We start from the raw sequence: 15,080 nt of genomic DNA, 5'->3' as shown, positions 1-15,080 counted from the left end.
TAGATGCCATAATATTTAGCTTCCCCGAAGAGACATTCACAGTGAAATTAAATTTAAATCTCAGAGAAGCCGCTCGTTCAAGGAAAGTAGGGAAAACTTTACATTCTTATGAAGAAATGAGGAAGTGAACTTTTTCTTGACCTCATATCATAATTGGAAAAACATTTTATAAACCGGAAGGTCTAAACCACTTGTCGGAGTGGAAAAAAATACAGTCAGCTAAAAATACCATGTGTTTGATTGTCCCTTTCACATCTGTACTGCTCTGAGATTTCATGCTCTTTGTTTTATGTAATTTAGGAAGCCACCAAGATTTTATGATTATATTGATTCAGTTGGTTAAGTCAATAAACATTATCAATCATAAACTACGTGCTGAACGCTATGCTGGGAACAGTAGACATGAATTTCATAGGAAAGTGTTGAGATTTTTAAAGGAGCAAGATCTAGTAATCCAGCGGTTCTCAACCTGTGGGTTGCGACCCCTTTGGCGGTCGAACGACCCTTTCATAGGGGTCACCTAAGACCATCCTGCATATCAGATATTTACATTACGATTCATAACAGTAGCAACATTACAGTTATGAAGTAGCAACGAAAATAATCTTATGGTTGGGTCACCACCTGAGGAACTGTATTTAAAGGGCCAGAAGGTTGAGAACCACTGTTTTCCTGGGATTCCAAGTAACCATGGGTTCTCCGGCTGCTTGTCACCTTCCTGCCTAGAGAAGTTCCTAGGGGAGCCGAAGGATTACTCAGACAAGCGTTGCAAATAAATTTCAGGGAACAGTGGGTTCTTAGAGAAGCTGTTAGGGAAGTGACATACTCTTTCATTAAAGGCAGAATGAAATGTTACTTCCTTCTGATCTGAGAATATTGGTCACAGAGGTGTTTAAAATTTCATTATGGAGTTGGTTTCAGTGTTTATTTGTTCTTTCTGCTGTGATCATGTGTGGGGAGAAGGATGTGGAAGGAAAGAGGGAATTGTTTACAAAAATGAGGCTGACTCAGAGACCAGAAAGATGAGCTCAGTTTGTCCTTTTACTTTGTTTTTCACAGCGGGTATGGTCAATAGGCCTGATGTGTCTGAGCTGGGATGATGCTGATGGTGGTTCCAGTCGAACTGACTATTCACAGTCCCTGCTGTGCACCAGGTCCTTCAGGGGAAGCAAAGACAAGGAGGACACTCTGCCCTTGGACAGTCTGGCCAAACGGATAATAAGAATGGGGCACAATGAGAAAATAAGCTACGTACTGTAAGGGAAGTACAGAGTGCTGGCGGGTTAGTGAGGTGAGGGAGGTAACCTGGGCCGGTTGTGGGGCAGTCAGGAAAGGTGCCCTTTGAAGTGGACAGTAATCAATTAGGACATTAATCAATTACATTAATCAATTAGGACATTAACGCTTTGTCACTTCGGAAGTCCCGATCTTTTATTTCACATTTCTGCAGACACCGTAATGATAAGCCCCACCGTAATGATAAGCCCCTTCGGAGAGTAGCTGGTAGTTTGGCTGGAATGTGGTAGAGGTTTGGAGAGCAGGAATGTGCCTGTGGGATTTAGAGTTTCAAGCGGGAGAGTCTGTCCTTTCATATTCAGTGGGGGTTATTGGAAGGTTTGAGCAGAGCGTCGCAATGACTGCACTTGCTCTCCGTTAATGTAACCCGACAGCTTGGAAGAGTGTGAACTCACTTTCAATTGCAGGAGCAGGTAACAGAGGAGAGATGGTCGCAGTTGTCCAGTTAAGATGTAATGAAACCATAGGATGAACAAGGTCAGGGGGCTCAGGTGAAGAGTTCCTAAACTTGACAACAAAAGGTGGTTCATAAAAAAAAAAGATTGATAGATTGGATGTCATCAAAATTTAAACTTTTGTCCTGTGAAATTTTGTTAAGAGAAAGAAAAGACAAAGCTACAGAATGGGAGAAAATATTTGTAGACCACATATCTGACAAAGGACCAGTATCTAGAATATATGAAGAACTTTCAAAGCTCAATAGTAAAAAACAAAAACAATCCAATTTGAAAATGTGTAAAAGACATAAACAGGCATTCACTGAAGAGGATATACAGGTGGTAAAAAAGCACATGAAAAGATGTTCCGCATCATTAGCCATCAGGAAAGTGCAAGTTAAACCCACAACGAGGCATTACTATACAACTATAAGAATATCTAAAGGAAAAAATGATGACAATCCAAATATTGTTAAGGATGTGGAAAAAAATGACTCATTTGTCTATTGCTGATGGGAATATTAAGTGAAACAGAATTTGGTAGTTTCTCATAAAACTATAGTGTAATTTATCATCCTTCTAAAAGTTCAGGAAATGATATTCACATAAAGATGATTAACAGGAAAGTACTGAGGTCAAATCCTAACAGTTACTATAAGAAAAAAGGCAAACAGGGGCAAAATAACAGTCCTACCAACAATAAAAGCATGCTAGAAAGACGTGCTACAAAAATATTTCTGTAAGATTTATTTGCAAAATAAATTAAGAGACATTAAGAAAATTATACAGGACATGAAAGAATAACATCAATCAGAATTAGGAGAACTCAATAATGAAATGACAGAATTTAAGAAATAATTAGAAATAAAATGTATATTAAAAATGAAATAATTTTTAGAAATGAAAGCTAAATTAGAAGGAATAAAAAATACATCAAATAAAGAAGAAAAATAGGAAAGTTTTAAAATGTAAAAGGCAATGTAAAAAGAGATCAAATGGATTCAAAAGAAAGTTGCAAATGTTGAAGATAAACAAAAAAAAAAATTCACACACATAAGAGTCTCTGAAGCAGACATCAGAAAAGAAAAAAACACAAACAAAAAACCAAGAAACAAACAAAACAAATACTAAATTAATAATTGAGAAAATTTTATTGAAATAAATTGAAAACATATATTGAAAAAATGTACTTAATACCTGAAAATACTGGCCTAGAATGACCAGCGTAACACACATTCTGGTAAAAATTACTGGCCTTTAAAGAAAGGGAAACATCTTTTGGATATCTAGACAGTGTGAGTATATTATTGTAAGAGAGAAATTAGATTATCGCTAGACCTTTTGGTGCTATGTGTGAGAATAGAAGAGCGTAACATATTCCATTGAAATACCATAAGATCTGAAAGAAAAAACATGTTAGCCAGGGATTTTATATCCAGAAAACCTGACCTTCAAAAATAAGAAGACGAAGACAACTATTCACGTGCAAGAATTTGGGGAATATTTTTCCAATGACTCTTCCTAAGGAACCTTGTAAAGGATTGTTCAGTGAGCCCTTCTTAAGATTCTGCTAGAGAACGACTTTGGACAATCGAAATGACTAGAGAGACAAGTACGTGGAACTGTTGGTGGGCACTAAATTGTTATTAAATGAGGGCCCAAAGGGGATCGTATTACTATGTAATGGCTGTATGATTTGGTTGTGTAGACTTGGTAAAATTAAAAATCAAAATGTAGAGGAAGGGGATAACATTTGTAAACAAAACAAAACAAAAACCCCCATCAAACTCAAAACCAAAACCAAATGACCAGACAACTGTTGTTCTGAACCTAATGTCCTAAAAGCCTTTTTTCCCCCATCTCTCTGACTCTCTCACATATGGTAGCTACCCCAATTCTCAATCCTAAAACCTTTTCCAAATCCCTTCCTTTTTCTGCTTACCTTCCCGTTCTTTTCATTTCTCTTCTGCTGTTAACACTGGGCCCATTTCAATCTGAAAGAATTAATCCATTTTCAGTTTTCTTCACTATCATTACTCTAGCTAGCAAAATCCTAGAAACTAATCTTTCAAATACAGAATTCTCCTTACCAGGTAGAGGAGAGGAAGAAGCTGTGAATATATATTACTATTTTGTCATATTTCATAGGAGATTGTTATTAATATGATCAGTATTGGTGCCTAATTTTAATATTAGTTATTTTTTAAACCATAATCATGTTCTGTTTAACACTCATTTTCTGAGGTTAAATTTGCTAAAAATAATAACTGCACAGTGATCCATATGATTTACTCCCATCTATATATGTGCTGCCTGTACCATCATTTTTTAGTTACCTGTTTCTAGGAAACACGTCGCTTAGGTAGACTAACTTCCTATTTCTAGATAGGAAAATATTAAAGGGTCACTTAGCAAAGACTTGGCATAAATGCCATATTTTTAGGTCATAAGTACTCTCTGTCCATGGATTTATACATAAAACTGTATTTTAGAACTTCTGTTCTAGACCATGCCTGATATATAATATTCTTAGTCAGTGTTGTAGTTTTCTTATGGAGATTGAATTTCTGCATTTGCATAGGCTGAAAGGAGAGGGGTATACGTAAGGAGAAGTAGGGCATTTTGTTATTAAAGTCAAGGGCAATTCTCTAGACCTTACCCTGAGGCATTTTCCAGGGTTACCTGTGTGTACTTGTGAATGGGTAGGTCCTGGATTTCTCTGTGAACCGTTATAAGTTTTGTCAAATGAGGCTGAAGTGGAGGATAGAGCAAGGCATCTGGATTCACCGTGATTATCATTTTCTTTGAGAGTCCTTTCGGGGAACGAGTGGCTTTTCCTCAAGGAGGGGGTGACATAGCTCTAGGCTTTCCTAAAATGGACTAAATTTTGTGCACAGGAAGTTATTCTGCTTGTTACTTTGTTGCCACCAGCAGAGCAGGCCTTGCCCTATGAAGAAGCAGCAAAGAGTGTCACTGATGAGAATCAAGTTCAAAAGCACAATTACAGTAGCTCTGGCCAGTGTAGCTCAGTTGGTTGGAACCTCGTCCCATACACAGAAAGGTGGTGGGTTCAATTCCCAGTCAGGGCACATACCCAGGTTGTGGGTTTGATCCCCAGTTGGAGTGTGTGTGAGAGATAACAGATTGATGTTTCTCTCTCTCTCTCTCTCTCTCTCTCTCTCTCTCTCAAATCAATAAAAACAAACAAAAATAAAACCAAACAAACAATAAAACCATGCCCTCAGGTGAGGATTTAAAAAAAAGCCCAATGATAGTAAATACACAGAAGCAGCCAGCCTTCTGTGCCACTGAAGATATGAAATGAGATGTTTGGCAAGGGTGTAGTTAGTATTATTATTATTATTACTAGTAATAATAACTTGATAAATGCCCTATACCTTGGTATAAGTACATTGAAAATGTATTTGATTTTTGAATATTCTCAATAAACACATTTACCTCTGAATGTATTAGTACCTGATTTTAGCCATAAAAAAATAAAAAATAAAGAAAATGGTCTCCACACCATCCCTGTTTTTCCCAGTGTTGTAGTATTTCCTGGTCTTGGATTTATATATGTTCCTTAATTTTTTAGTGTATTCCTTCATTTTTCTAACATAAATTCTTTAAATTTAAAAAGACGTATTTCTAGATTAATATGATATTCTCCTCTAAAATAGCTGCATTTTCTTCTTGATCCCATTTGTTAACAGGAATCATTTAGAATGTTTTTATGTACTAACATGGTCAAGGTCAGGATAGGAAATCAACACAAGAAGTTTTTACATTAGCAAACAAAAATGTAAGAAAACATTCATTTCCATGAATGATTTAAAAACGGAGAATGAACATAATGATTATATTTACTATATTGGATGCAGTAATTTCTAAATAAATATTTTAAAGTGAATGAAGTACCAGCTAATATCTGGTAAATAAAAAAGTGTAAAGAATAGTGATACCCACCAAGAGTGAGAATGTGGTGAAGAATGTTAGTGATAGTAGTGTGTCTTTTGCTTGATTGTTTTGTTTTTTTAACCAAATGAATAGCTTTCTTGTCTTTTCTAATTAGAAAATAAGTAGTCACTTAGAAAATTCAAACAAGGCAGACAAATAAAAATGACCCCAAATCTCTCCATCCAGAGGAAACAACTAATGATACTTTGGTGTATATCTTTTTAAACAACTTTCTACAAAAATAAACACAATGTTAAATTGCTACAAAATATTACACGTGCTGTTCTGCAACCTGAACACAGATGTATCATGTTTAATTTAACCAACCATGTACGTGATGGACTCTTAGCTTTAATATACACATCCTTAAATATACATCTATTCACAATTGATAAAGTACATCCTGGAAGAAACTGTTATGAGTAGAACGTCTGACAAAGAGTACATAGATTTTAAATTTTAAACCATATGGCCAAAATACACTTCAGGAATATAGAAATTTACATTCTTAGTAATGGCACCCAGTGACTTCTCACAGCCTGTCCAATGTTTGATATAAAATTTTTAAAAATTTTGCTATTGACATTTCCCAGTTGTCAATTGCCTACTGACCCCTTACTAACTTTTTAATAGGGATGTTTATTTCTTCTTATATTTTAGAGCTAATTGTATATTGGGGATATTAAGTCATTGTTATGTATGTTGAAAACATATGCCTAGCTTATCATTGCTTTTCAACTTTGTTTCAAGTATTAAAAATTTTTTGCCACAGGTATATTTTAACATTTGAAGTAGTTCCCAGTACTTTCTGGATATAATGGCATACTTAAAAAGACTTCCCCCACCATATTTAAAAAGAAAATAGGGAGAGAATAAAGAAAAGAGGATGTATGGCTAAGCATTTTGCAATTTGTGAAGGTAGGAAAAAACAGCAACTCAATGTATACCCTAATTAAATCACAAACAAACAACAAAAGAAGAAAATCAAAAGTCTATCTGGTTAAGGAGGATTGAGTAATACATTTTTAAACTTATCTATTCTGGGGTGGGATGCAATCAATACATGGAGAAATGCTTTCACTAATTCAAAAAATATTAAGTATTAGATACTGTGCTAGGCTTTGATGCAGAGAGGAAAAAAAAGAGAGAATGAACCCAAAAATAAAGTGAAATTGCCCTGCTCAGAAAGAGCGCACAGACTGTAATATTCATGTTTGTACAAGGAGCTGAGGAAGACTAGAATCTCCTTCCTTCTTCATCCTATCTCATCCTACTTCAAAACCATAAGAAAAACAATTGGTAAATGCTAATAATCCCAATTTCTTGAAAAAATATTTCTTGTGACTTTAAGAAAACATATTGTTTCAGAGAGCCCCAAACTCCCTTCTGCATCTGCATTCACGGCTGCCACCCTGTGAGGAGACGTTGATGCCTTAGAGACACTGACTGGGCTATAATAACAACCTGTAACCATGTTTTATGCCAAGAAAATGTTTTCAAAACATCTGCACTATTTAACCAGCCAAGACATTTCATGAAAAATATCTGTGAATGCCTCCATCAGGAGGTACTCATTCATATGAAGTAGTGGTTAAAAATATTTGAAAACATTTAATCATCTTAACTCTGTGTGTGTTTTTTGAATGTGTGTGCACAAATGTGCATATGCTCATGTGTAACACTGGAATTTTATAAACAACTAGAGACCTGGTGCACAAAATTTGTGCACTTGTGGGGGGGGGGTCCCTCATCGGCCTGTGCCCTCTCTCAGTCCAGAGGTGGGAGAGGCTCCCGCCAACGCCACTGCACTTGCCAGCTGTGAGCCCAGCTCAGGGCTTCTGGCTGAGCAGCACTCCCCTGCGGGAGTGCACTGACCACCAGGGGCAGCTCCTGCGTTGAGTGTCTGCCCCCTGGTGGTCAGTACGCATCATAGCGACCGGTCGTTCTGCGTTCGGTCAATTTGCATTTTAGCCTTTTATTATATAGGATTATGTTTTTAATTATAATTCAATTTAATACACATACTGTAATTGATTTTGTAAAGGAGAATGGAAGACATTAAAGATAAGAGCTAAGAATATATATATATATATGTGTGTGTGTGTGTGTGTGTGTGTGTGTGTATATATATATATGGCTAATATGCTGTGTCCAACCGGTCGCTATGACGTGCACTGACCACCAGAGGGCAGATGCTCAACACAGGAGCTGCTGAGCTGCAGTGACTTGGCAGCAGCAGTTCTTGGGTGATGCACCCCGAAACCAGAGAGGAGGGAGCCCGATTCCTCTCAGGGTCGCACAATTCCACCTTCAGCCGTGGGTTATGTTGTTCCTGGGGCACTGTCGGCCCCGAATCTGGTTTACTGCACACTTGCATTTGCGTTCCACACCCTGTACGAGAGCAACTTTGCAGAGTGCCCTCTCGCACTCCGGGACCCCTCAGGGGGGCGGGGGGGTGACGGAGAGTCAGTTTTGGCCCAATCCCTGCAGGCCAGGCCAAGGGACCCCACCTGGTGGAGGGACCCCGTTTACTCCACAGATGCCAGGAAGAGACTGTGGGAGGTTGGCTCCAGGGCGTGTCGAGCCCCTCTCGCCCAGTCCTGCCCCGCCAGCCACCTTCTAATTAATTTCCTTTCAATGTGCATGAATCCGTGCACCAGGTCACTACTTTATAATCAGAGAAATATTAATACTCTCTTATTGGTTTAATAGGATTTTAGAAATCATTTAAACTTTATCATTCAGTCTTAAAGCATCAATATTTTCATTTTACATAATGAAAAAACGTGACTCCATGTGTTTAGGTGATTAAGCTCCTCAGTTAGTAAGTATCTATAATAATAAAAACGTAATATGCTCATTAGACCGGATGTCTTTCTGGACGTCCTTCTAGACAAAGCCAGGGCTGCGAGGGAAACCTGGGTCCCGGGTGCCAGAGGGAAGCTGGTGCCGGCAGCCGGGGGAAGGAAGGCCTGCTCTTGCATGAATTTCATGCATCAGGCCTCTAGTGAAAGATAAAGCAAAACCCAAAGTCATTGCTTTTTCCACCATACTACAGCTGCCCCAATGCTAACAGCATTAGTGAGTTAGTTCCCAATTATCTATGCATGAATCTAATGAGAACCTAGCCACTCACCATGGGCCCTTCTTGGGAAACTTTTTATCACACTTGCCTTGGCACAATGTGGTAGGAGCAACATGGCTTTGGAGTCAACTTCAACCCTGGGCTTGAATTCTCGCTTTGCTACATATTAGCTGTGCATATATGAACGTAAACTCTGCCTCGTCTTCACCTAGGAACATTGGCAGTGATGATACTTATAATGGAATTTTTTTGTGATATCTCTGGCACATAGTAGGTGCTCAGTCACCCACAGCGACATTACCTGGTCTCTCCTAGGATGGCATCAAGAGATACAAAATGGTCCTGGCCAGTGTGTGTCAGTGGTTAGAGCATCAGCCTGTGCACTGGAGGGTCAGAGGTTCGATACCCGGTCAAGGGCACATACCTGAATTGCAGGTTCCATTTGCAGGTTCCATCTCCAGCCCTGGTGAGGGAGGCTACCAATGGATATGTCTCTCTCACATAGATGTGTCTCTCCTCTCCCTTTCTTTCCCTCTTCTGTCCCCCCCCCCCCACACACACACACACACAAACCAAAACAAACAAAAACCCAGCCTCATTTGTCCGGTGAGGATTAAAAAAAAGAGAGAGAGTTATAAAATGATTTTGGGAATATTGGGTTATGGGTAATGGAGCCCTGGCAAGATCCAATAGGAGTCTGTTTTAAGTGGTGTTAAACACCTGCAAAGAATTGGTATTCGGCCATATAGTCATTTCTTGAACTCAGTGGTCGGCAAACCGTGGCTCACGAGCCACATGCGGCTCTTTGGCCCCTTGAGTGTGGCTCTTCCACAGAATACCACGTGTGGGCACGCACATGCAGTGCAATTGAAACTTCGTGGCCCATGCGCAGAATTTGTTTTTCGGCCTGGGTGAGTTTATTTTGAAGAAGTGGCATTAGAAGAAGTGGGGGGTGTCGGTCAGTCGGGCAGCGGGATACGCAGCACGGGGAGGGCGCGTGCGATTCATGCACGAGTTGAGTGAGACTGGCTACAAGATGAGTGAGGATGGGAGAGTTGGAAGGGGTCGACCTCAGCGAATGTACCTCAATCAGGTTGAGGATGTTTTTAGCAAAGGCCAGCTTAGGAGTACCCTAATTAAGTTAATAACAACGTACCTACCTGTATAGTTTAAGTTTAAAAAATCTGGCTCTCAAAAGAAATTTCAGTCGTTGTACTGTTGATATTTGGCTCTGTTGACTAATGAGTTTGCCGACCACTGCTTTAACTCATATCCTCATCTTCCCATATGTCCCAGGAGAAATTGTATTAAGAAAAAAGAAATGAGGCGCCTAGAGAACATGAGAAGGTGTAGGAATGCATTTAGGCATTGGTGAGCCTTTTTACAATGCTCAAAATGGATTTTCCTAATCCCTTTTTTTTCCACCCTTTATAGCTGATGGCGTCTGTGTCTTTAAATGCCTACTCAACCGAGACACCGAATGTTGCCGGGTGGGGAAGGAATCCGTCTTGATTACCCTGGGGTACAACAGTGCTCTGCTGAAGTTTGAGTCTTACGCTGGTAAGTGTTGTGCTTGTCATGACCCCCTGTCTTTTCTGAAAATGAATCCCCTGATTGGTTGACTTTTTACTGTTACGGATTGGTTGGCTTTCAGCAGAATGTTTCCTGGTGTGGGTTGTTCTAGATTAAAACAATGATATAAAACTGGTTCTGGTGCTTACCTGATACCCAGGCTGGAGCACTGTCAGCCTTTTCCTAGACCATGAGAACGTTTCTATTCTCCCCACTTGGGGTTCTCCTTCATCCACAGCTGATTTTCCTTGAAGAGGAGGCTTTTTGCAGAAATGTGATTTCCCGCTTCTTTGCCGATCAGAATGTTTTCATCCTATTTTTGTCTTTGGATCATTTGTCGAACATTTTTAGATTCTGGACAACAAATGTCAGGCAATAGGGAGGTAAACTAAAGTGTAACTAGAGCTATTTTAAGAAAGGTCTAAAAGGCACCCGGCAGATTTCCAGTCCGATAAAGGTAATTAGGGTTAACAATGCCATGCGTCTACCTTTGATGGTCTGTCGTCATTTCTTTAACTTAGATATAAAGTGTTCATTTCATGGTGTTAATCCAGACGACACAAAGTATTAGCAGTGGCACAGATTCTCCTCTGGGTAGTTAAATATTATGGTAACTACTTGGGATAAAGAAGTTAACCTGGTTTGTAGTTTCTGAACTGACTCGGAGTCAGCCAGAGAGAGGAAGCTGTTTTATCATATACCTATTCATCTCTTCATCATCCCTGGTGAGGCACAGTTCGTTTTAAGAAAGAAATGGCCAGTGAAAGAACAGGGAGCGATTATACAGTACGAAGACTGGAGGGAAAACCTTTCTTCTAATGTGTTCACACTTGGAACACTCAATGCTCGAGGAAGTCATGCTGCTCAACTCCACATAGAATGCGTATGTCCGCAATGTCCATGTTTCAAGCATAGGGTACTGTTCAGAGTTGGTATTTAGAGTCTAAACAGGGTTAGGAGTTTTATTTTTTAGGGGCTCTCAACTTGAACTGCCTTCACTGTCTGGACAAAAACTTTTCTTTGAGTCTTTCTTTAAATTGCAGTGAAATAGAACTTTTGAGATTCCAGTAGACTAAGTCCGAAGATATTGGGATCCATTTTACTGCGCTGCTTCCAGCCTAGATAGTTGTGAGGCCCGGAACCAACTCAGTATTGGGGGCCAATGACAGGAGCCTATTGGTCCTACACAAAGGCCCCTGTAAGTAATATCTGATGCCTTAGCTGACAAGGAGAGAGAGTGAACGGAACCTTTTCGTTTCATTCCTTGATACAGAGATTTTGGACTTAGTAATGAAATTTGTATTCCATGTGCTTTTGCCTAACTTAGAATACAAATGACTAAGTTTCTACTTAATTTGTTTATACCAATCAAAAAAGCAAGAAGGGAACTTTTAAATAGGGAGCTCCTAGGTGAGACTAATTCTGAGATCATGAATTCATTATTGTTTCAGTGTGTAACTTGTGTTTCAGAAATGAGCACAGATGCTGAAACCGGTTTGGCTCAGTGGATAGAGCGTCGGCCTGCGGACTGAGGGGTCCCAGGTTCGATTCCGGTCAGGGGCATGTACCTGGGTTGCGGGCACATCCCCAGTGGGAGATGTGCGGGAGGCGGCTGATTCATGTTTCTCTCTCATCGATGTTTCTAGCTCTCTATCTCTCTCTCCCTTCCTCTCTGTGAAAAGTCAATAAAATATATTTTTAAAAAAGTGTTCCTTGTACACCTGAAACTAATATATTAAAAAAAAAAAAAGAAATGAGCACAGAGACCTTGGCCTACCTTGCTTTAGGACACTGGCTGTAATTGATTAGCCTGCTTTGTTCTGTAAGAAGGAAAGATAATCGATACCAAGAATTTCAGACTCTACTTGAGAATTTTCCCAAGGGTACCTTATACCACCTTCCTATTCTGGAGTTTGTGTGTGTCTTGATTTTGCTAGGATTGAATCGCAGCACCATATGGATCCCAAGTACAGATGTTTGCAAATGAATGGTCCTCCTTAGTTTAATTTAATAATAGTTTTCAAAAGCAACTAATGTCCTTGGGGAGTGGGTTGCCTGTCTGATTTTCCTGGCCCTAGAGACTGAACAAGCCAAGCAGCTGGTCCTGCATTCTGGATCTGTCAAGGCAGGTTGTGGTGTGAGGGACCGGAGTCCACAGCTGCAGGCTGGTAGTGTGGCAACTGAGGAACAAGCTGGCTGTGACTCACTGGGTCCCCGAGGGCCCAGGTCCCAGGTGGCAGTGGGATCCTGTCATTTGTCAGCTTGGGTGTTGACAGAAAGCTGTGTACATCAGACACAATTGCTACATTCTTGAGATGTGCTCTGCTTTTCTGGAGTAAGACCATGTGGCATTTGAAATGTGAGCCTGCGATTTTACATTTAGAAGTGAACAGCTGCCAATTTTCTAGAGCTTGGGTAAGAAAGAAAATTCAACTTTATTGGGAAGTTGATCAGTAGTGATAATTAGGCACTACTAGGAAAGGAATGATCAAATACCCAAATATATCTCTAAGGAATATTTCTTTCCTTCCTCCTTTCCTTCTTCAGAATTGTGACTCAGTGCTCTCCAAGCCTGATTTGGTCACATGTCAAATAATCGCCAGTGTTCTCAGAGACCACTGTGAAATCTGGCCATTAAATCTCACTGTACTTTAGAAGCAGTGGGAATATTTAATGATGACAGATGTCAACAGAGAAAAAAGTTTTGAATTAAATGGACTTAATATCTATGACAAACTGACTATGAATGTACTAGATATGTGCAGGGTTTCCTTCCTGTTCATTCATTCATTCATTCATTCAACAAATATATATTGAGAGCCTATTATGTACCAAGCACTTAGTTATGTGCTAAAAGATACAGCACTGAGTAAATAGAAGTCCTTACAAATATGTAGCTAACATTTTATGAGGACACAGACAATAAATGAACATACTGGTAGATAGTGAAAATAAACCAGGGAAAGAGACAGAGAATGACTGGGGATTAAGTGTGTATACTGTTCATAGGTACTTTCTGAGGGAAAGCCTCACTGATTAGCTGCCATTGGAGCTGTCGTGGACGAGGGAAGGAGCAGAGCCCCGTGTGTGTCAGGGTAAGGGTGGTCCAGACAGAGGAACAGAACTACAAAGACCCTAAGGCAGGTTGTACTTGAAGAATGGCACTGAGAGCAGAGGGCCCAGGTGGAATGAGGGAGGAGAACGGTGAGATCAGCGAATTGGAGGCCAGATCAGGGGAGACGTTGGGGACCATGGTGAGCATCTTGGTTTTCCTCTGAGGAGGACTGAAAGCATCTGAGGGCTCGCCGCAGAGGCCCAGCATTGTCTGAGTCTTACCTAATTTTTAGATTCTTTTTAGAGGTAGGTATTTATACCTTTTCTCTTATTCTCACAGCAGAATTATTGTTGGTGTTTATTCCCATTTTTAAGCAAAGCCATTAAGGCTCATAGGTTCGAAGGAAATTGCCCACGTGACAAAAAGAAAATGTAAGGCCCATGTTCTTTCAACAGCTTCCCAACTTCCCCTCCACTCTTCACTGGTTGACATTTCATCGAGAAAACTCACATTTTGAATTGGGGTACCACAGCCATGGAAAGCCAGCTTTTATCGGCATTTCACTAATGGAGAAAAAGAAATAAAGATACTGGTGGTCCTTATTTTGGAAGTTTACGAATCAAGAGAAATTTCTTTATCCTTTTTTATTTTGAAAAAAATTTCCAACTTAAAAGTTTCTTAAACAATACTGAGAATTTCTGGATATCCTTTAAACAGATTCATTAATTTACAATAGTTTGTCACACTTGATTTATCTATGTGTATATGTGTGTACATATGTAAATACATATTATCATTTTATTTCTGAAACCGTTTGAGAGTAATTTGCATGTCATACTCCTTTACTCCTTAGTACTTCACAGGAATACCCCATCTTATATAATAAAAGCCTAATATGCTAAGTGTCCAGTTGTCTGGTCACCCTTTCAACCAATCAAAGTGTAATATGCTAATGATATGCTAAGGCCGCTCAACCGCTCACTATGACATGCACTGACCACCAGGGAGCAGATGCTCCGACCAGTAGGTTAGCTTGCTGCTGGGGTCCGGCCTATCGGGAGTGAGCGAGATGGGCCAGACATGCTCTGGAGCCCTCCCACAGTCTCTCCTCGGCCCCAATTGTACACCAGTGGGGTTCCTCAGCCTGGCCTGTGCCCTCTCGCAATCTGGGACCCCTTGGGGGATTTCGGAGAGCTGGTTTCAGCCCGATCCTGCAGGCCAGGCCAAGGGACCCCACTGGTGCACAAATTTGTGCACCAGGCCTCTAGTAAACAAGAATATTCTCTTTTGTAACCACAGTAGAATTACCAAACTCAGGAATTTAGCATCTCTATGTATTTATATTTAATTTGCAGTTCATAGTCCAGTTTCATAAATTATCCCAATAATGTCTTTTATAGCACTTTTCTCTCTCTAGTACTACATCTGGCCTAGGATCATGTATTGTACTTAGTTGTCATGTCTCTTTAGACTCTTTAATTTGATTGAGTTCCTCACCCCTTTTTCTTTCTTTGATGACATTAAGATATTTGGAGAAGAGGGATCAGTTATTTTTATAGAATATCCTCTAATTGGGGTTTTTCTAATATTTCCTTGTGAAAAGATTCAGGTTATGCATCCCCAGTCAGAAAACTACCTATCTGATATTGTGTCCTTCTCAGAATATCACCTCAGCAAG

General features: G+C 39.8%; 1 protein-coding gene across 1 annotated transcript in view; it reads left to right on the top strand.

The window, feature by feature from the left end:
• LOC102417416 (histone-arginine methyltransferase CARM1-like) overlaps positions 1 to 15,080 on the top strand; it is a 214,310-nt gene that overhangs the window by 77,085 nt on the left and 122,145 nt on the right. Inside the window, exon 2 of the mRNA XM_006094114.3 lies at positions 10,210 to 10,335. Within this exon, the coding sequence (XP_006094176.1) occupies positions 10,210 to 10,335 (126 nt within the window). The remainder of the gene's footprint in view (positions 1 to 10,209; positions 10,336 to 15,080) is intronic.

Source organism: Myotis lucifugus, unplaced genomic scaffold (genome assembly GCF_000147115.1).
Source record: "Myotis lucifugus unplaced genomic scaffold, Myoluc2.0 scaffold_130, whole genome shotgun sequence".
NCBI lineage: Eukaryota > Metazoa > Chordata > Mammalia > Chiroptera > Vespertilionidae > Myotis > Myotis lucifugus.
Note: the sequence above shows the minus strand (reverse complement) of the source record. Positions and strands in the feature narration are given on the sequence as shown.